We start from the raw sequence: 22191 nt of genomic DNA, 5'->3' as shown, positions 1-22191 counted from the left end.
GGAGTGCACCAACCTTTTCATGTCACCTACTAACTAAAAGGTTATATAGAAAGTTAGATTTCTTAGGGGTATTTTGGCACAGATTGTCGTTGATAAAAAATCAAAATAGACAACGCGACTTGAAAATCGTGAGCTAAATGCGTTACGGCTATCCACTTCCTAATGGCAGCTAATTTTACAGGGGAGAAAATGCGGGGAACAAATTGAAAGTATTGACACATTAAGATCTGAGTAAAGCTATGGCATACTGAACAATGTAATATTAGCACTATCAACACTTTTGATACTAAAGAATTCTAAAATATCATTTGTAAACCGTTCGTAGTCGATTCTGTTTTCTGACCAACCACGATTTTGTAGAATTATGATCTAGTTCGGTATCAGTACATTTATCTTCGATGTTATAATAATAGAACTAATCTCAAAATTGCAGATTTGTAGTGGTGTCACTACCTAATCCACAAGGTTTTACATAAAAGACACATAATTGTCTATACTGACTCACCCTACATGATAATCGGCGATTTGATATCTAGCCTATCTGAAAAACACGAATGGCTTAGGGAAAAAAAATATGTAATGTGAAAATTATGAATTACATAGAATGATGCCGCCGTCCACGCGAGGCCATTGAAAATCGACCAAACGCTTCCGCGTTCAGCATTTGACATATACTCAATGATATATATCCAGTAGAAACTTTTTCAGTAATCCTATTCTACGTCCAAAAACTGAGGTTGTGATAGAATACTATTAAATTAGAAGACATAAATAGAAAACATTGGGCGATAAAGCATCAGCAGAAATAAAATGAAAGGAAAAAACCTCAAAAAACTAAACAAGTAAAAAAGGGAAGAAGGGGAGATATCTAATAATAATAGGAACGAAAAGCAAAGATTACTAAACAGCAACAAAATAGAACAAAACCAATAAAAGAAAAATACAGTTTATAAGGACAGATAAAGGATATGGTTGCTATTTTACTCAACACTCTACTCTCTATATGCACTCTCTGTTCTTCCTCATTCCAACATTGACTTTCCTCCTTCATTGGAACCTACTCCAACTTGATAAATATCACAACTCATTGTTCTTTATTACTGCCTTCTCTCCACTGGAGCCCCTAATCGCAGTTCACTCTTGCAACATGAGCTAGTATCAATTTAATCTAATGATTTATCATACCTCCATCTGTTCCACTAATAAATGTTAAGCATTGGTTCTCGTTCATATCCAAATGCCTTGCTGCTCCTCGGTTTCTTTTTCTTTTTTTTCTCTTCAGAATCTTGCTCTGAGGGTGAAGCTATGTAACTTCGGACATCTGGAACAAGCACGACGAACGCGCTTTCCCAAGGTCATAGCTCGAACCAGGCGCTCCACAAGCCTACTTTATAACAACAATAAACTTAAAAAGCTGCATTACATTGTAGTGGATGTCGAGTCGTGGACGGACTATGATCACCACTACTATTCGATTACGCGTACAAATATGACTTGGTTCCCTTGATAGCCCGTAAACCAGAAGGCTTTACTAGTCCAGATCAAGTATATTTATTGGCGATCTCGTGGTATCGAAATAATACCGAGACGTGCCAAAGAGTACAAGCGAACAAGCAGTGCGTGAGCAAGCTCGAACCAAACCAGGCGGTATATGGAACAAGAAGTGAAACGGATACAGTTAAACAAATACAGTAAAACAATCTCTGGTACAATTGGTTACAATAATAATAATTGTTTCTATTATTCCAATCGTGTTCTTATCGAGACTGGCCGGTCACTACAGGAGCCCCCCGCTAGAAAGGATTTACACTTTCGATACGTAGCGGTTTCATTCGTGGGACTGATCGCGAAACGTGCAATTGTAGGACGAAAACGTTGGCAGAACAGGGAGTGATCGTTGATCCTCGAGTTGCCACCAAAAGTCTTTGACGTAGAACGGTACCAGAAGGAACGTGCTGTATTGATTGCTTGGATTAGCATGCTACACCAGAGTGGTTTGTATCCAGAATCTGAAGGTTGCGTTCGTAGAGGTCCGGACCAGAAACGCTGCAGACGTAGGACGAAACCAGATTGAGCCAAGGAACCAGATGCGACCAGGATAACCATGTTCGGGACCAAATGTATATCATACGTATTTGGAGCCAGAGAGATCGACTGAGTGCGTTGACTAGAGCGTGGGTGATCAGGCCAGCTTTCGCGAAAGTTGACTGAAGTCGACGATACCGTAACAGCGATGGTCGGAGGCGTAGGCTCGGGGTAAACAAAAAAAATGATAGAAAAAGAGAAAAGTGTAGCTTTCTTGTAGTATAGGGGCAGATTCCTATACTGTATCCGTAGTTGGTTATGAGGTTAGTCGAGAAAGCGTACGGGTAAGCGTACTCGGCGACCAGAACGTGAGACGGTAGTCTCGTTCGAACCTCGTGAGCCTGCAATCTCATCCGCAGTCAAGGGCGGTGTGGTCTGCAGGTCTGGACGTGAGACGGAAGTCTCGTCCGTAGACGGGGCAGATGACACGTGCTGTTGACTGGGACGTGAGAATGAGGTCTTAGGTGCATCTAGCGTGGGATCCGAAGTAGATGTAGAAATCCCGCTAGAAGCTCTGATGGGTCTAACATTGGGTCTCGGCTTATCAGGTATAGCACTGTCATCGACGTGTGCTGGCTTGAGACGATCAATGCTGACTGTTTCGATGCGGCCACGTCGATCAACCTTGAAGGTCTTTTCGTGACGGGAAATCACGTGAAAAGGTCCTTCGTAAGGCTGTTGTAGAGGTTTGCGTACCGAATCTACTCGTATGAAAACATGTGAACAGGTAGATAACTCTCGAGGGAGAGCGACCTGTCGATGTTGTATACGAGTTGACACCGGAGTCAGTGTTCGCATGAATGCAGACAGTCGTTGGACGTAGTCTGATTCGCCGAACTTAGTGCTGCTCCGTGGTGTGAAAAATTCCCCAGGCAGACGCAATGTCGTGCCGTAAACAAGTTCAGCGGCGGAACATTGAATATCTGCCTTTAGACTCGTTCTGATTCCCAGGAGGACGAGCGGAAGGGTTTCGTACCAATTGTTGTTTTCGTGTGCTCGAAGAGCACTTTTAAGTTGGCGATGAAACCGTTCAACTAAACCGTTTGATGCTGGATGGTAGGCGGTAGTGCGTATGCGTTCCGTACCAAGCAGCCGTGTTAGTGAGGAGAATAATGCGGACTCAAATTGTTGTCCTCGGTCAGTCGTGACAGTCGAGGGACAACCGTACATAGCTATCCATCGTTCTACGAAGCGGTGAGCAACTGTCTCCGCCGTAATAGACGTGATGGGAATAGCTTCGGGCCATCTTGTGAAACGATCAATGCATGTGATCATACCCGTGCGATGGTGGTAATGGTCCTACAATGTCTATGTGAACGTGATCGAAGCGAGCATCAGGCGTAGCGAAAGTGCCAATAGGGGCAGCTACGTGCCTGTGCACTTTTGATCGTTGACATTGTAAACATTGTTTTACCCACATACGGACATCTTTATTCATTGACGGCCAGACGTATCGTGCAGCTATGAGGCGTAGGGTGGCTGCGATACCAGGATGAGATAGACCATGAAGGGCATCAAAGACGAGACGGCGACAAGCGGAGGGTACGATGGGTCGAGGGAGGCCCGTGGAAGTATCGCATAGGATAGTACCAGAGCTAGTAGCTAGGGGTACTTCCCGGCATTGAAGGGACGTAGACTGTTGTGCTTCCGTGCATGAAGTATCGTTTGCTTGGGCGGCGGCTATAGCAGGTAGGTCAAGCATTGGCAAAGTAACTGCATTAAGTTGGATACGTGATAAAGCATCAGCAACACAGTTCGACTCGCCTTTGACGTGACGAAGGTCTGTCGTGAACTGGGAGATATAGTCCAAATGTCTGCACTCTCGTGGTGAGTAGCGGTCAGACTTGGTATGCAGAGCATACGTTAAGGGCTTATGGTCGGTGAATAAGATGAACTTACGACCTTCTACAGCGTGCCGGAAATGTTTGATGGCGCAGTAGGCTGCTAGCAGTTCGCGACCAAAAGCGCTATATCTCGTCTCCGTGGGAGTGAGGCGTCGTGAGAAAAATTCGAGGGGCTGCCAACTACCGGAGATATTCTGTTGCATAACGGCTCCTATGGCGAAATCCGATGCATCAACCGCTATACTAAGCGTGGCTGATGGGTCAGGATGCACGAGAAGTGTGGCTTGAGCTAGGGCCGTTTTGATATCTGAAAATGCAGTACGTGCGGCGTCGTTCCATTCCAGTTTGCGTGGATTACCGCGAAGTAAATCGGTTAACGGTCGTAACTGTTCTGCCGCGTGCGAAATGAAGCGTCGGTAGAAGTTGACCAAACCGAGAAATGCCTTCAGTTCCTTGAGTGTGGACGGTACAGTGTACTCCTTTATAGTACGTACTTTATCCTCACAAGGTAGAATACCCTCATGCTTAATAACATGACCTAAGAATTTCATTTCCTTCTTCCCGAGTTCACACTTATCGGGGTTGACTATTATTCCATTATCCGAAAGGCGCTGGAATAGTAGCGTCAGGTGTTGATAATGTTCATCTACGTTTGATGATGCGATTAGCAGGTCATCAATATAGACGTGAACAAAATCTAGGTCTCGTACAATGCTATCGATAAACCTTTGGAAAGTTTGAGCAGCATTCCGTAATCCAAATGGCATTCGTAGGAACTCAAATAAACCGAAAGGAGTCGTGATGGCAGTTTTCTCTATATCTTCAAGAGCGACTGGGATCTGATGATATGCTCGTATCAGATCGATCTTGGAAAAAATTGTCGTGCCCTTGAGTGATGCCGTGATGTCATGTATGTGGGGGATGGGATAGCTATCGAAACGTGTAGCTGTGTTTAACGCTCGGTAGTCTCCGCATGGTCTCCAACTAACCCCATCCTTTTTTCGAACCATGTGGAGAGGTGAGGCCCAAGGACTGTGAGAAGGACGAATAATACCAGTAGCTAGTAAATTGTCAAACTCACGTTTAGCGAAAGCTAATTTGTCCGGTGCCAGTCGGCGAGGTCTTGCCGTGACTGGTGGTCCGCGGGTGACTATGTGGTGTACCACACGATTGGTCACCGATGGAGTCTCCTCGAGAGGTTTAGTTAATTTGGGGAATTTCTGAAATAAAACGTGGAATAAATCGTCACGCGAATGAAATACACCTGTGATTCGGTACGCGTTTGTGTGGGCTTTAGAGCCCATAAAGTTGCTGTTCGACGAAGTATCAATTAGCTGCAGCCTACGTGAATCGACTAGCAATTCATAGTGCTGTAGGAAATCGATACCGAGTATAGCTGTGGGAACATAGGCAATGATGAACGTCCACAGATACTGTCGTCGGTTGCTCAGGTTGACCGTAAGTTGTCGTGTACCATAGGTGGGAATGACTGAGCCATTCGCAGCGCGTAGTCGAAGCATAGTGGCTTGAGACTTACTGTTACCGATAGGTACGACAGAAACTTGGGCACCCGTATCCACAAGGTACCTAGCGTTGGTGCGATAATCGTGCACGTAAAATAAACGGCCAACCTGAGGTGAAGTGCCGGCGAGTACGGCCGCATTTACTCGCCGGCTGAGAAGTTTCCCGCCTTGTATGAGCAGGGAGCTCGACAATGACGGGCACCGGCTCCGAAAGCACGGTGGAACCAGCACCAACCTGGACTCGCTTCCGAAACCGCCTTCTGGCGTGGCTTGGAAGATGCCCGCTTGGGGCGAGTCGTTACGGCTTTTCGAGATTGTGACCTGGGTCGGGGGACGTAGGGGGCTGGCACATTTGCGCGGTCTCGGAAACTGAGACGAGTATGGATACATCTGTCCCTATCCCCATGAGCCGGAGGTCGTCTAGCATCGAGATCAACGTTAGAACGGGAAAAACTAGCAACTAAATGGTCGCCTTTGGTGTTAACTCGTGCCAGAATCTTATCTGCTATGAGGGCCACCTTGTTGAGCGGGGTGTCCTCGAGCAGAGCCGTAAGGGTTGGCTGGATACTGACTGGTAAGGCTTCGAACCACAACTCTTTGACTATCTCAGAGTCAGCTGTCATGTTTCCTGCAAGGGATTGCAGGCGCGTGAGGTGGTGGCTCGGCTTAGCATCACCCATAGGGTGACGTGCTAAAAGTGTCCTCAATCTTTCCTCTCTTGATGGGAGGAAATGTCGAAGGATGGCATCCTTAAGACGGTCATAAACGTTTGGAACGTTGGGATTGAGGACAACCTCACGGACAGCGGTTAGGTGATCCCCGGGCAATGATTCCAAAGCGTAGGCGTACTTCTGCCTTTGATTGGTTATGCGGCGGATCTCAAATTGAGATTCCAGTGCCGCGAACCAGACTTCTGGATCATGGGGGATGAAAGGAACCGGTCGGAAACTGATAACCTGTATCTCGGAGTCTATCATATTTATGTTATTCTTATCGTTATCTACCATATTAAGTTGCCAAAATATTATATATTGAAAAAAATCAATACGAATATATGCAACAGATGTGGATAGATAAATAGACTCACCGGATTGATCTGGTTTGGAGAATTGGCCAAGTTTGACTTGTGCTCGATGGATTGGGTTACCAGCTGTATTGCGTGTTCCAACAACGGCTCACCAGTTGTAGTGGATGTCGAGTCGTGGACGGACTATGATCACCACTACTATTCGATTACGCGTACAAATATGACTTGGTTCCCTTGATAGCCCGTAAACCAGAAGGCTTTACTAGTCCAGATCAAGTATATTTATTGGCGATCTCGTGGTATCGAAATAATACCGAGACGTGCCAAAGAGTACAAGCGAACAAGCAGTGCGTGAGCAAGCTCGAACCAAACCAGGCGGTATATGGAACAAGAAGTGAAACGGATACAGTTAAACAAATACAGTAAAACAATCTCTGGTACAATTGGTTACAATAATAATAATTGTTTCTATTATTCCAATCGTGTTCTTATCGAGACTGGCCGGTCACTACAACATAAATACTTAGCAAGACCGAAACCCTATTACACTTTTTGTCGAGATTCGATCTGGTATGTAACGTGGACGCTATGCCCCTTTGAAACTATTCTTATGAAAACACATTATATCTGCACGAATGAAATGCTACCAACTTTTATAGATTATAATTACTAAACAACCTTGCCTGGGATGCATACTGTGAACAAGTAAATGTTGTAAATTGTAGATCATGCCTGTAGAAATGGCGTGTACCTGCTATTGCGAAAATATATTATTATTATTATTATTATATGAAAACTCATATTAATGCAGCAAGCTATTGTAAATTATCTCCACTCCAACGTCTGAGATACCCACACCACTTCAGTCTCCCACTCCGTCTGACACACTCTCATTGAAAACAGAACACAAACAGTATGCATCCTCACTACTCAATGTTCCCCCTCACCACCACCATCGACTCTCAGTCGACAGACAGCCACTCGTCCAAATACAACGACAGCCCTCATCAACTACCAATACTCACTGTCCGTCGCCATCGTCTCACTTGCTCAAGTGACACTGATTCATTGGTAACCGATCGAGTGGGTGCACAGTAACTGTATTCTATCGATCGCTGAATACACTGCTCCACATGAAAACAGCATACCCTCAACTGCACACAGATACATGTCACCAGACACTAGCTCAGTGACCAGACTCGATGCAATCAGTAACTCGACCATGTTAACTAACTCGTTATAGGTGTGTTCACAGCGATTTCCCCATCACCACTGTAGACTCGAACAACAATATCGCCTTGTTCGTCTGCATCTCATCAAACATGTATGAGTGTCAACGACCAGACTGATATACACAAGCGAGTTTGTAAATATGAATTGTACGTGATGGTGCGGACCAACAAAATCTTCGTGCGAATTCATGTGGTAGTGATGGCGATGTCTGTGAGATGCAGATTGTGGAGAGGGATGAGGAATTGTTGGAGGTCTGAAGCGAATAGCAACGTGAAGTCACTAGACATGCTGAACAACAGTTGTTCCATTCATCCTCCGTCATGAGAATGTGCTCGGTTGAGTCGTCGAACAGAGTCAACAGGAACATACATTTCATCCACATTCAGACTGAACATGACAACACCAGACCAGACTGACCAAAGACCGATGATCGCGTCAATCATACAATCACCTTCGTCTCCGTCTCACTCCACATCCATATCTGCCTCTCATTTCTGTATTCCGTTTCTTCGCTTTCTCTCTCTCCCTCATTCAAGTTCGACAGATCGATCAGCATGTTGCTCGATTGCACGCTGTGCATCTGCATCACCTTGTTCCTGTACATTGCACACTCCACATACTGTCTGTCCCGATATGGAGACATGTGATGTCCGACTGACCAGAACTCTCATGTTTCGATCAATGACGTGTAGATTGGGACTTCTCCAGATTTTCACCCCACTCTCCAACTGAGCATTAGTCACTGGTGTGAATATCACGAACGAAAGGTGTGGTGTGAATTGACAGGTCATCCATAATGTAGTGAGGTGGCAACTAGCCACAACGACTGGGAAACAGTGATTGTGTGAGGAGATATTTTGATGTTGTTGTTTTCGCTGGTGCTGGTGCTGGTGCTGGTGCTGCTAACATCACTACTACCACTACTACTGCTGTTGATGATGACGCTTTGTTGTTGTTTTGATGATGGTGATGTTTGTGTTCTTGTTGTTGGTGGTGTTGGTGTTGTTGTTTGTGTTGGTGGTGATGATGTTGTGATCGATGTCGCTGTCAATGTCGGTGATGTGATTGGATGGAATCGATCACGAGTGTATAAATGAGTGTGCGTGTGTGTGTGTGTGTTAGTGTCAGTGTTTTTGCATGTGCGCGAGCGGCTGTGTGATGAGCGAGTGTTGTTGTTGTTGTTGTTGTTGTTGTTGTAGTGATTATCGTGTGAGTTGATTGTGAGGAGTTGAGTGTGTAGATCGACGGAAATCGTGTCAGGATGGCCGAGTGGTTAAGGCGTTGGACTTGAAATCCAATGGGGTTTCCCCGCGCAGGTTCGAACCCTGCTCCTGACGTAGCGGGCTATTGTCCGACTCTCCACTCCAACGTCTGAGATACCCACACCACTTCAGTCTCCCACTCCGTCTGACACACTCTCATTGAAAACAGAACACAAACAGTATGCATCCTCACTACTCAATGTTCCCCCTCACCACCACCATCGACTCTCAGTCGACAGACAGCCACTCGTCCAAATACAACGACAGCCCTCATCAACTACCAATACTCACTGTCCGTCGCCATCGTCTCACTTGCTCAAGTGACACTGATTCATTGGTAACCGATCGAGTGGGTGCACAGTAACTGTATTCTATCGATCGCTGAATACACTGCTCCACATGAAAACAGCATACCCTCAACTGCACACAGATACATGTCACCAGACACTAGCTCAGTGACCAGACTCGATGCAATCAGTAACTCGACCATGTTAACTAACTCGTTATAGGTGTGTTCACAGCGATTTCCCCATCACCACTGTAGACTCGAACAACAATATCGCCTTGTTCGTCTGCATCTCATCAAACATGTATGAGTGTCAACGACCAGACTGATATACACAAGCGAGTTTGTAAATATGAATTGTACGTGATGGTGCGGACCAACAAAATCTTCGTGCGAATTCATGTGGTAGTGATGGCGATGTCTGTGAGATGCAGATTGTGGAGAGGGATGAGGAATTGTTGGAGGTCTGAAGCGAATAGCAACGTGAAGTCACTAGACATGCTGAACAACAGTTGTTCCATTCATCCTCCGTCATGAGAATGTGTTCGGTTGAGTCGTCGAACAGAGTCAACAGGAACATACATTTCATCCACATTCAGACTGAACATGACAACACCAGACCAGACTGACCAAAGACCGATGATCGCGTCAATCATACAATCACCTTCGTCTCCGTCTCACTCCACATCCATATCTGCCTCTCATTTCTGTATTCCGTTTCTTCGCTTTCTCTCTCTCCCTCATTCAAGTTCGACAGATCGATCAGCATGTTGCTCGATTGCACGCTGTGCATCTGCATCACCTTGTTCCTGTACATTGCACACTCCACATACTGTCTGTCCCGATATGGAGACATGTGATGTCCGACTGACCAGAACTCTCATGTTTCGATCAATGACGTGTAGATTGGGACTTCTCCAGATTTTCACCCCACTCTCCAACTGAGCATTAGTCACTGGTGTGAATATCACGAACGAAAGGTGTGGTGTGAATTGACAGGTCATCCATAATGTAGTGAGGTGGCAACTAGCCACAACGACTGGGAAACAGTGATTGTGTGAGGAGATATTTTGATGTTGTTGTTTTCGCTGGTGCTGGTGCTGGTGCTGCTGCTGCTAACATCACTACTACCACTACTACTGCTGTTGATGATGACGCTTTGTTGTTGTTTTGATGATGGTGATGTTTGTGTTCTTGTTGTTGGTGGTGTTGGTGTTGTTGTTTGTGTTGGTGGTGATGATGTTGTGATCGATGTCGCTGTCAATGTCGGTGATGTGATTGGATGGAATCGATCACGAGTGTATAAATGAGTGTGCGTGTGTGTGTGTGTGTGTTAGTGTCAGTGTTTTTGCATGTGCGCGAGCGGCTGTGTGATGAGCGAGTGTTGTTGTTGTTGTTGTTGTTGTTGTTGTTGTAGTGATTATCGTGTGAGTTGATTGTGAGGAGTTGAGTGTGTAGATCGACGGAAATCGTGTCAGGATGGCCGAGTGGTTAAGGCGTTGGACTTGAAATCCAATGGGGTTTCCCCGCGCAGGTTCGAACCCTGCTCCTGACGTAGCGGGCTATTGTCCGACTCTCCACTCCAACGTCTGAGATACCCACACCACTTCAGTCTCCCACTCCGTCTGACACACTCTCATTGAAAACAGAACACAAACAGTATGCATCCTCACTACTCAATGTTCCCCCTCACCACCACCATCGACTCTCAGTCGACAGACAGCCACTCGTCCAAATACAACGACAGCCCTCATCAACTACCAATACTCACTGTCCGTCGCCATCGTCTCACTTGCTCAAGTGACACTGATTCATTGGTAACCGATCGAGTGGGTGCACAGTAACTGTATTCTATCGATCGCTGAATACACTGCTCCACATGAAAACAGCATACCCTCAACTGCACACAGATACATGTCACCAGACACTAGCTCAGTGACCAGACTCGATGCAATCAGTAACTCGACCATGTTAACTAACTCGTTATAGGTGTGTTCACAGCGATTTCCCCATCACCACTGTAGACTCGAACAACAATATCGCCTTGTTCGTCTGCATCTCATCAAACATGTATGAGTGTCAACGACCAGACTGATATACACAAGCGAGTTTGTAAATATGAATTGTACGTGATGGTGCGGACCAACAAAATCTTCGTGCGAATTCATGTGGTAGTGATGGCGATGTCTGTGAGATGCAGATTGTGGAGAGGGATGAGGAATTGTTGGAGGTCTGAAGCGAATAGCAACGTGAAGTCACTAGACATGCTGAACAACAGTTGTTCCATTCATCCTCCGTCATGAGAATGTGTTCGGTTGAGTCGTCGAACAGAGTCAACAGGAACATACATTTCATCCACATTCAGACTGAACATGACAACACCAGACCAGACTGACCAAAGACCGATGATCGCGTCAATCATACAATCACCTTCGTCTCCGTCTCACTCCACATCCATATCTGCCTCTCATTTCTGTATTCCGTTTCTTCGCTTTCTCTCTCTCCCTCATTCAAGTTCGACAGATCGATCAGCATGTTGCTCGATTGCACGCTGTGCATCTGCATCACCTTGTTCCTGTACATTGCACACTCCACATACTGTCTGTCCCGATATGGAGACATGTGATGTCCGACTGACCAGAACTCTCATGTTTCGATCAATGACGTGTAGATTGGGACTTCTCCAGATTTTCACCCCACTCTCCAACTGAGCATTAGTCACTGGTGTGAATATCACGAACGAAAGGTGTGGTGTGAATTGACAGGTCATCCATAATGTAGTGAGGTGGCAACTAGCCACAACGACTGGGAAACAGTGATTGTGTGAGGAGATATTTTGATGTTGTTGTTTTCGCTGGTGCTGGTGCTGGTGCTGGTGCTGCTAACATCACTACTACCACTACTACTGCTGTTGATGATGACGCTTTGTTGTTGTTTTGATGATGGTGATGTTTGTGTTCTTGTTGTTGGTGGTGTTGGTGTTGTTGTTTGTGTTGGTGGTGATGATGTTGTGATCGATGTCGCTGTCAATGTCGGTGATGTGATTGGATGGAATCGATCACGAGTGTATAAATGAGTGTGCGTGTGTGTGTGTGTGTTAGTGTCAGTGTTTTTGCATGTGCGCGAGCGGCTGTGTGATGAGCGAGTGTTGTTGTTGTTGTTGTTGTTGTTGTTGTAGTGATTATCGTGTGAGTTGATTGTGAGGAGTTGAGTGTGTAGATCGACGGAAATCGTGTCAGGATGGCCGAGTGGTTAAGGCGTTGGACTTGAAATCCAATGGGGTTTCCCCGCGCAGGTTCGAACCCTGCTCCTGACGTAGCGGGCTTTTGTCCGACTCTCCACTCCAACGTCTGAGATACCCACACCACTTCAGTCTCCCACTCCGTCTGACACACTCTCATTGAAAACAGAACACAAACAGTATGCATCCTCACTACTCAATGTTCCCCCTCACCACCACCATCGACTCTCAGTCGACAGACAGCCACTCGTCCAAATACAACGACAGCCCTCATCAACTACCAATACTCACTGTCCGTCGCCATCGTCTCACTTGCTCAAGTGACACTGATTCATTGGTAACCGATCGAGTGGGTGCACAGTAACTGTATTCTATCGATCGCTGAATACACTGCTCCACATGAAAACAGCATACCCTCAACTGCACACAGATACATGTCACCAGACACTAGCTCAGTGACCAGACTCGATGCAATCAGTAACTCGACCATGTTAACTAACTCGTTATAGGTGTGTTCACAGCGATTTCCCCATCACCACTGTAGACTCGAACAACAATATCGCCTTGTTCGTCTGCATCTCATCAAACATGTATGAGTGTCAACGACCAGACTGATATACACAAGCGAGTTTGTAAATATGAATTGTACGTGATGGTGCGGACCAACAAAATCTTCGTGCGAATTCATGTGGTAGTGATGGCGATGTCTGTGAGATGCAGATTGTGGAGAGGGATGAGGAATTGTTGGAGGTCTGAAGCGAATAGCAACGTGAAGTCACTAGACATGCTGAACAACAGTTGTTCCATTCATCCTCCGTCATGAGAATGTGTTCGGTTGAGTCGTCGAACAGAGTCAACAGGAACATACATTTCATCCACATTCAGACTGAACATGACAACACCAGACCAGACTGACCAAAGACCGATGATCGCGTCAATCATACAATCACCTTCGTCTCCGTCTCACTCCACATCCATATCTGCCTCTCATTTCTGTATTCCGTTTCTTCGCTTTCTCTCTCTCCCTCATTCAAGTTCGACAGATCGATCAGCATGTTGCTCGATTGCACGCTGTGCATCTGCATCACCTTGTTCCTGTACATTGCACACTCCACATACTGTCTGTCCCGATATGGAGACATGTGATGTCCGACTGACCAGAACTCTCATGTTTCGATCAATGACGTGTAGATTGGGACTTCTCCAGATTTTCACCCCACTCTCCAACTGAGCATTAGTCACTGGTGTGAATATCACGAACGAAAGGTGTGGTGTGAATTGACAGGTCATCCATAATGTAGTGAGGTGGCAACTAGCCACAACGACTGGGAAACAGTGATTGTGTGAGGAGATATTTTGATGTTGTTGTTTTCGCTGGTGCTGGTGCTGGTGCTGGTGCTGCTAACATCACTACTACCACTACTACTGCTGTTGATGATGACGCTTTGTTGTTGTTTTGATGATGGTGATGTTTGTGTTCTTGTTGTTGGTGGTGTTGGTGTTGTTGTTTGTGTTGGTGGTGATGATGTTGTGATCGATGTCGCTGTCAATGTCGGTGATGTGATTGGATGGAATCGATCACGAGTGTATAAATGAGTGTGCGTGTGTGTGTGTGTGTGTGTTAGTGTCAGTGTTTTTGCATGTGCGCGAGCGGCTGTGTGATGAGCGAGTGTTGTTGTTGTTGTTGTTGTTGTTGTTGTAGTGATTATCGTGTGAGTTGATTGTGAGGAGTTGAGTGTGTAGATCGACGGAAATCGTGTCAGGATGGCCGAGTGGTTAAGGCGTTGGACTTGAAATCCAATGGGGTTTCCCCGCGCAGGTTCGAACCCTGCTCCTGACGTAGCGGGCTATTGTCCGACTCTCCACTCCAACGTCTGAGATACCCACACCACTTCAGTCTCCCACTCCGTCTGACACACTCTCATTGAAAACAGAACACAAACAGTATGCATCCTCACTACTCAATGTTCCCCCTCACCACCACCATCGACTCTCAGTCGACAGACAGCCACTCGTCCAAATACAACGACAGCCCTCATCAACTACCAATACTCACTGTCCGTCGCCATCGTCTCACTTGCTCAAGTGACACTGATTCATTGGTAACCGATCGAGTGGGTGCACAGTAACTGTATTCTATCGATCGCTGAATACACTGCTCCACATGAAAACAGCATACCCTCAACTGCACACAGATACATGTCACCAGACACTAGCTCAGTGACCAGACTCGATGCAATCAGTAACTCGACCATGTTAACTAACTCGTTATAGGTGTGTTCACAGCGATTTCCCCATCACCACTGTAGACTCGAACAACAATATCGCCTTATTCGTCTGCATCTCATCAAACATGTATGAGTGTCAACGACCAGACTGATATACACAAGCGAGTTTGTAAATATGAATTGTACGTGATGGTGCGGACCAACAAAATCTTCGTGCGAATTCATGTGGTAGTGATGGCGATGTCTGTGAGATGCAGATTGTGGAGAGGGATGAGGAATTGTTGGAGGTCTGAAGCGAATAGCAACGTGAAGTCACTAGACATGCTGAACAACAGTTGTTCCATTCATCCTCCGTCATGAGAATGTGTTCGGTTGAGTCGTCGAACAGAGTCAACAGGAACATACATTTCATCCACATTCAGACTGAACATGACAACACCAGACCAGACTGACCAAAGACCGATGATCGCGTCAATCATACAATCACCTTCGTCTCCGTCTCACTCCACATCCATATCTGCCTCTCATTTCTGTATTCCGTTTCTTCGCTTTCTCTCTCTCCCTCATTCAAGTTCGACAGATCGATCAGCATGTTGCTCGATTGCACACTGTGCATCTGCATCACCTTGTTCCTGTACATTGCACACTCCACATACTGTCTGTCCCGATATGGAGACATGTGATGTCCGACTGACCAGAACTCTCATGTTTCGATCAATGACGTGTAGATTGGGACTTCTCCAGATTTTCACCCCACTCTCCAACTGAGCATTAGTCACTGGTGTGAATATCACGAACGAAAGGTGTGGTGTGAATTGACAGGTCATCCATAATGTAGTGAGGTGGCAACTAGCCACAACGACTGGGAAACAGTGATTGTGTGAGGAGATATTTTGATGTTGTTGTTTTCGCTGGTGCTGGTGCTGGTGCTGGTGCTGCTAACATCACTACTACCACTACTACTGCTGTTGATGATGACGCTTTGTTGTTGTTTTGATGATGGTGATGTTTGTGTTCTTGTTGTTGGTGGTGTTGGTGTTGTTGTTTGTGTTGGTGGTGATGATGTTGTGATCGATGTCGCTGTCAATGTCGGTGATGTGATTGGATGGAATCGATCACGAGTGTATAAATGAGTGTGCGTGTGTGTGTGTGTGTTAGTGTCAGTGTTTTTGCATGTGCGCGAGCGGCTGTGTGATGAGCGAGTGTTGTTGTTGTTGTTGTTGTTGTTGTTGTAGTGATTATCGTGTGAGTTGATTGTGAGGAGTTGAGTGTGTAGATCGACGGAAATCGTGTCAGGATGGCCGAAAGGTTAAGGCGTTGGACTTGAAATCCAATGGGGTTTCCCCGCGCAGGTTCGAACCCTGCTCCTGACGTAGCGGGCTTTTGTCCGACTCTCCACTCCAACGTCTGAGATACCCACACCACTTCAGTCTCCCACTCCGTCTGACACACTCTCATTGAAAACAGAACACAAACAGTATGCATCCTCACTACTCAATGTTCCCCCTCACCACCACCATCGACTCTCAGTCGACAGACAGCCACTCGTCCAAATACAACGACAGCCCTCATCAACTACCAATACTCACTGTCCGTCGCCATCGTCTCACTTGCTCAAGTGACACTGATTCATTGGTAACCGATCGAGTGGGTGCACAGTAACTGTATTCTATCGATCGCTGAATACACTGCTCCACATGAAAACAGCATACCCTCAACTGCACACAGATACATGTCACCAGACACTAGCTCAGTGACCAGACTCGATGCAATCAGTAACTCGACCATGTTAACTAACTCGTTATAGGTGTGTTCACAGCGATTTCCCCATCACCACTGTAGACTCGAACAACAATATCGCCTTGTTCGTCTGCATCTCATCAAACATGTATGAGTGTCAACGACCAGACTGATATACACAAGCGAGTTTGTAAATATGAATTGTACGTGATGGTGCGGACCAACAAAATCTTCGTGCGAATTCATGTGGTAGTGATGGCGATGTCTGTGAGATGCAGATTGTGGAGAGGGATGAGGAATTGTTGGAGGTCTGAAGCGAATAGCAACGTGAAGTCACTAGACATGCTGAACAACAGTTGTTCCATTCATCCTCCGTCATGAGAATGTGTTCGGTTGAGTCGTCGAACAGAGTCAACAGGAACATACATTTCATCCACATTCAGACTGAACATGACAACACCAGACCAAACTGACCAAAGACCGATGATCGCGTCAATCATACAATCACCTTCGTCTCCGTCTCACTCCACATCCATATCTGCCTCTCATTTCTGTATTCCGTTTCTTCGCTTTCTCTCTCTCCCTCATTCAAGTTCGACAGATCGATCAGCATGTTGCTCGATTGCACGCTGTGCATCTGCATCACCTTGTTCCTGTACATTGCACACTCCACATACTGTCTGTCCCGATATGGAGACATGTGATGTCCGACTGACCAGAACTCTCATGTTTCGATCAATGACGTGTAGATTGGGACTTCTCCAGATTTTCACCCCACTCTCCAACTGAGCATTAGTCACTGGTGTGAATATCACGAACGAAAGGTGTGGTGTGAATTGACAGGTCATCCATAATGTAGTGAGGTGGCAACTAGCCACAACGACTGGGAAACAGTGATTGTGTGAGGAGATATTTTGATGTTGTTGTTTTCGCTGGTGCTGGTGCTGGTGCTGCTGCTGCTGCTAACATCACTACTACCACTACTACTGCTGTTGATGATGACGCTTTGTTGTTGTTTTGATGATGGTGATGTTTGTGTTCTTGTTGTTGGTGGTGTTGGTGTTGTTGTTTGTGTTGGTGGTGATGATGTTGTGATCGATGTCGCTGTCAATGTCGGTGATGTGATTGGATGGAATCGATCACGAGTGTATAAATGAGTGTGCGTGTGTGTGTGTGTGTGTTAGTGTCAGTGTTTTTGCATGTGCGCGAGCGGCTGTGTGATGAGCGAGTGTTTGTTGTTGTTGTTGTAGTGATTATCGTGTGAGTTGATTGTGAGGAGTTGAGTGTGTAGATCGACGGAAATCGTGTCAGGATGGCCGAGTGGTTAAGGCGTTGGACTTGAAATCCAATGGGGTTTCCCCGCGCAGGTTCGAACCCTGCTCCTGACGTAGCGGGCTTTTGTCCGACTCTCCACTCCAACGTCTGAGATACCCACACCACTTCAGTCTCCCACTCCGTCTGACACACTCTCATTGAAAACAGAACACAAACAGTATGCATCCTCACTACTCAATGTTCCCCCTCACCACCACCATCGACTCTCAGTCGACAGACAGCCACTCGTCCAAATACAACGACAGCCCTCATCAACTACCAATACTCACTGTCCGTCGCCATCGTCTCACTTGCTCAAGTGACACTGATTCATTGGTAACCGATCGAGTGGGTGCACAGTAACTGTATTCTATCGATCGCTGAATACACTGCTCCACATGAAAACAGCATACCCTCAACTGCACACAGATACATGTCACCAGACACTAGCTCAGTGACCAGACTCGATGCAATCAGTAACTCGACCATGTTAACTAACTCGTTATAGGTGTGTTCACAGCGATTTCCCCATCACCACTGTAGACTCGAACAACAATATCGCCTTATTCGTCTGCATCTCATCAAACATGTATGAGTGTCAACGACCAGACTGATATACACAAGCGAGTTTGTAAATATGAATTGTACGTGATGGTGCGGACCAACAAAATCTTCGTGCGAATTCATGTGGTAGTGATGGCGATGTCTGTGAGATGCAGATTGTGGAGAGGGATGAGGAATTGTTGGAGGTCTGAAGCGAATAGCAACGTGAAGTCACTAGACATGCTGAACAACAGTTGTTCCATTCATCCTCCGTCATGAGAATGTGTTCGGTTGAGTCGTCGAACAGAGTCAACAGGAACATACATTTCATCCACATTCAGACTGAACATGACAACACCAGACCAGACTGACCAAAGACCGATGATCGCGTCAATCATACAATCACCTTCGTCTCCGTCTCACTCCACATCCATATCTGCCTCTCATTTCTGTATTCCGTTTCTTCGCTTTCTCTCTCTCCCTCATTCAAGTTCGACAGATCGATCAGCATGTTGCTCGATTGCACGCTGTGCATCTGCATCACCTTGTTCCTGTACATTGCACACTCCACATACTGTCTGGTGGAATATGGAGACATGTGATGTCCGACTGACCAGAACTCTCATGTTTCGATCAATGACGTGTAGATTGGGACTTCTCCAGATTTTCACCCCACTCTCCAACTGAGCATTAGTCACTGGTGTGAATATCACGAACGAAAGGTGTGGTGTGAATTGACAGGTCATCCATAATGTAGTGAGGTGGCAACTAGCCACAACGACTGGGAAACAGTGATTGTGTGAGGAGATATTTTGATGTTGTTGTTTTCGCTGGTGCTGGTGCTGGTGCTGCTGCTGCTGCTAACATCACTACTACCACTACTACTGCTGTTGATGATGACGCTTTGTTGTTGTTTTGATGATGGTGATGTTTGTGTTCTTGTTGTTGGTGGTGTTGGTGTTGTTGTTTGTGTTGGTGGTGATGATGTTGTGATCGATGTCGCTGTCAATGTCGGTGATGTGATTGGATGGAATCGATCACGAGTGTATAAATGAGTGTGCGTGTGTGTGTGTGTGTTAGTGTCAGTGTTTTTGCATGTGCGCGAGCGGCTGTGTGATGAGCGAGTGTTGTTGTTGTTGTTGTTGTTGTTGTTGTAGTGATTATCGTGTGAGTTGATTGTGAGGAGTTGAGTGTGTAGATCGACGGAAATCGTGTCAGGATGGCCGAGTGGTTAAGGCGTTGGACTTGAAATCCAATGGGGTTTCCCCGCGCAGGTTCGAACCCTGCTCCTGACGTAGCGGGCTTCTGTCCGACTCTCCACTCCAACGTCTGAGATACCCACACCACTTCAGTCTCCCACTCCGTCTGACACACTCTCATTGAAAACAGAACACAAACAGTATGCATCCTCACTACTCAATGTTCCCCCTCACCACCACCATCGACTCTCAGTCGACAGACAGCCACTCGTCCAAATACAACGACAGCCCTCATCAACTACCAATACTCACTGTCCGTCGCCATCGTCTCACTTGCTCAAGTGACACTGATTCATTGGTAACCGATCGAGTGGGTGCACAGTAACTGTATTCTATCGATCGCTGAATACACTGCTCCACATGAAAACAGCATACCCTCAACTGCACACAGATACATGTCACCAGACACTAGCTCAGTGACCAGACTCGATGCAATCAGTAACTCGACCATGTTAACTAACTCGTTATAGGTGTGTTCACAGCGATTTCCCCATCACCACTGTAGACTCGAACAACAATATCGCCTTATTCGTCTGCATCTCATCAAACATGTATGAGTGTCAACGACCAGACTGATATACACAAGCGAGTTTGTAAATATGAATTGTACGTGATGGTGCGGACCAACAAAATCTTCGTGTGAATTCATGTGGTAGTGATGGCGATGTCTGTGAGATGCAGATTGTGGAGAGGGATGAGGAATTGTTGGAGGTCTGAAGCGAATAGCAACGTGAAGTCACTAGACATGCTGAACAACAGTTGTTCCATTCATCCTCCGTCATGAGAATGTGTTCGGTTGAGTCGTCGAACAGAGTCAACAGGAACATACATTTCATCCACATTCAGACTGAACATGACAACACCAGACCAAACTGACCAAAGACCGATGATCGCGTCAATCATACAATCACCTTCGTCTCCGTCTCACTCCACATCCATATCTGCCTCTCATTTCTGTATTCCGTTTCTTCGCTTTCTCTCTCTCCCTCATTCAAGTTCGACAGATCGATCAGCATGTTGCTCGATTGCACGCTGTGCATCTGCATCACCTTGTTCCTGTACATTGCACACTCCACATACTGTCTGTCCCGATATGGAGACATGTGATGTCCGACTGACCAGAACTCTCATGTTTCGATCAATGACGTGTAGATTGGGACTTCTCCAGATTTTCACCCCACTCTCCAACTGAGCATTAGTCACTGGTGTGAATATCACGAACGAAAGGTGTGGTGTGAATTGACAGGTCATCCATAATGTAGTGAGGTGGCAACTAGCCACAACGACTGGGAAACAGTGATTGTGTGAGGAGATATTTTGATGTTGTTGTTTTCGCTGGTGCTGGTGCTGGTGCTGCTGCTGCTAACATCACTACTACCACTACTACTGCTGTTGATGATGACGCTTTGTTGTTGTTTTGATGATGGTGATGTTTGTGTTCTTGTTGTTGGTGGTGTTGGTGTTGTTGTTTGTGTTGGTGGTGATGATGTTGTGATCGATGTCGCTGTCAATGTCGGTGATGTGATTGGATGGAATCGATCACGAGTGTATAAATGAGTGTGCGTGTGTGTGTGTGTGTGTTAGTGTCAGTGTTTTTGCATGTGCGCGAGCGGCTGTGTGATGAGCGAGTGTTGTTGTTGTTGTTGTTGTTGTAGTGATTATCGTGTGAGTTGATTGTGAGGAGTTGAGTGTGTAGATCGACGGAAATCGTGTCAGGATGGCCGAGTGGTTGAGGCGTTGGACTTGAAATCCAATGGGGTTTCCCCACGCAGGTTCGAACCCTGCTCCTGACGTAGCGGGCTTCTGTCCGACTCTCCACTCCAACGTCTGAGATACCCACACCACTTCAGTCTCCCACTCCGTCTGACACACTCTCATTGAAAACAGAACACAAACAGTATGCATCCTCACTACTCAATGTTCCCCCTCACCACCACCATCGACTCTCAGTCGACAGACAGCCACTCGTCCAAATACAACGACAGCCCTCATCAACTACCAATACTCACTGTCCGTCGCCATCGTCTCACTTGCTCAAGTGACACTGATTCATTGGTAACCGATCGAGTGGGTGCACAGTAACTGTATTCTATCGATCGCTGAATACACTGCTCCACATGAAAACAGCATACCCTCAACTGCACACAGATACATGTCACCAGACACTAGCTCAGTGACCAGACTCGATGCAATCAGTAACTCGACCATGTTAACTAACTCGTTATAGGTGTGTTCACAGCGATTTCCCCATCACCACTGTAGACTCGAACAACAATATCGCCTTGTTCGTCTGCATCTCATCAAACATGTATGAGTGTCAACGACCAGACTGATATACACAAGCGAGTTTGTAAATATGAATTGTACGTGATGGTGCGGACCAACAAAATCTTCGTGCGAATTCATGTGGCAGTGATGGCGATGTCTGTGAGATGCAGATTGTGGAGAGGGATGAGGAATTGTTGGAGGTCTGAAGCGAATAGCAACGTGAAGTCACTAGACATGCTGAACAACAGTTGTTCCATTCATCCTCCGTCATGAGAATGTGTTCGGTTGAGTCGTCGAACAGAGTCAACAGGAACATACATTTCATCCACATTCAGACT

General features: G+C 46.2%; 3 protein-coding genes and 3 non-coding genes across 6 annotated transcripts; 3 read left to right on the top strand and 3 right to left on the bottom strand.

The window, feature by feature from the left end:
- Positions 1-5243: 5243 nt before the first annotated feature.
- On the bottom strand, positions 5244-6459 carry Smp_189050 (hypothetical protein; the record flags this gene model as incomplete). The annotated part of the gene is made up of 1 exon (XM_018799543.1): positions 5244-6459. One exon carries the CDS (start codon positions 6457-6459, stop codon positions 5593-5595), a length of 867 nt encoding a protein of 288 aa, XP_018651321.1. The 3' UTR covers positions 5244-5592.
- A 2508-nt stretch (positions 6460-8967) lies between these two features.
- On the top strand, positions 8968-9048 carry Smp_tRNA_02261_Ser_TGA.1.1. Its single transcript has one exon. It is a non-coding gene (tRNA).
- A 3447-nt stretch (positions 9049-12495) lies between these two features.
- On the bottom strand, positions 12496-12688 carry Smp_189120 (hypothetical protein; the record flags this gene model as incomplete). Its single annotated transcript, XM_018799541.1, is given in 2 exon segments — positions 12496-12525; positions 12527-12688. Coding segments are annotated over 2 exon segments (192 nt in total).
- A 1571-nt stretch (positions 12689-14259) lies between these two features.
- Positions 14260-14340, top strand: Smp_tRNA_01220_Ser_TGA.1.1. Its single transcript has one exon. It is a non-coding gene (tRNA).
- On the bottom strand, positions 14261-14453 carry Smp_189110 (hypothetical protein; the record flags this gene model as incomplete). Its single annotated transcript, XM_018799540.1, has 2 exons — positions 14261-14290; positions 14361-14453. 2 exons carry the CDS (start codon positions 14451-14453, stop codon positions 14261-14263), a joined length of 123 nt encoding a protein of 40 aa, XP_018651319.1.
- A 6843-nt stretch (positions 14454-21296) lies between these two features.
- Smp_tRNA_02377_Ser_TGA.1.1 lies at positions 21297-21377 on the top strand. The gene has a single exon. It is a non-coding gene (tRNA).
- The last annotated feature ends 814 nt before the right edge of the window (positions 21378-22191 follow it).

Source organism: Schistosoma mansoni, chromosome 3, assembly GCF_000237925.1.
Source record: "Schistosoma mansoni strain Puerto Rico chromosome 3, complete genome".
Lineage (NCBI taxonomy): Eukaryota > Metazoa > Platyhelminthes > Trematoda > Strigeidida > Schistosomatidae > Schistosoma > Schistosoma mansoni.
The sequence above is the reverse complement of the archived record's forward strand: the minus strand, read 5'-3'. Positions and strand labels throughout refer to the sequence as shown.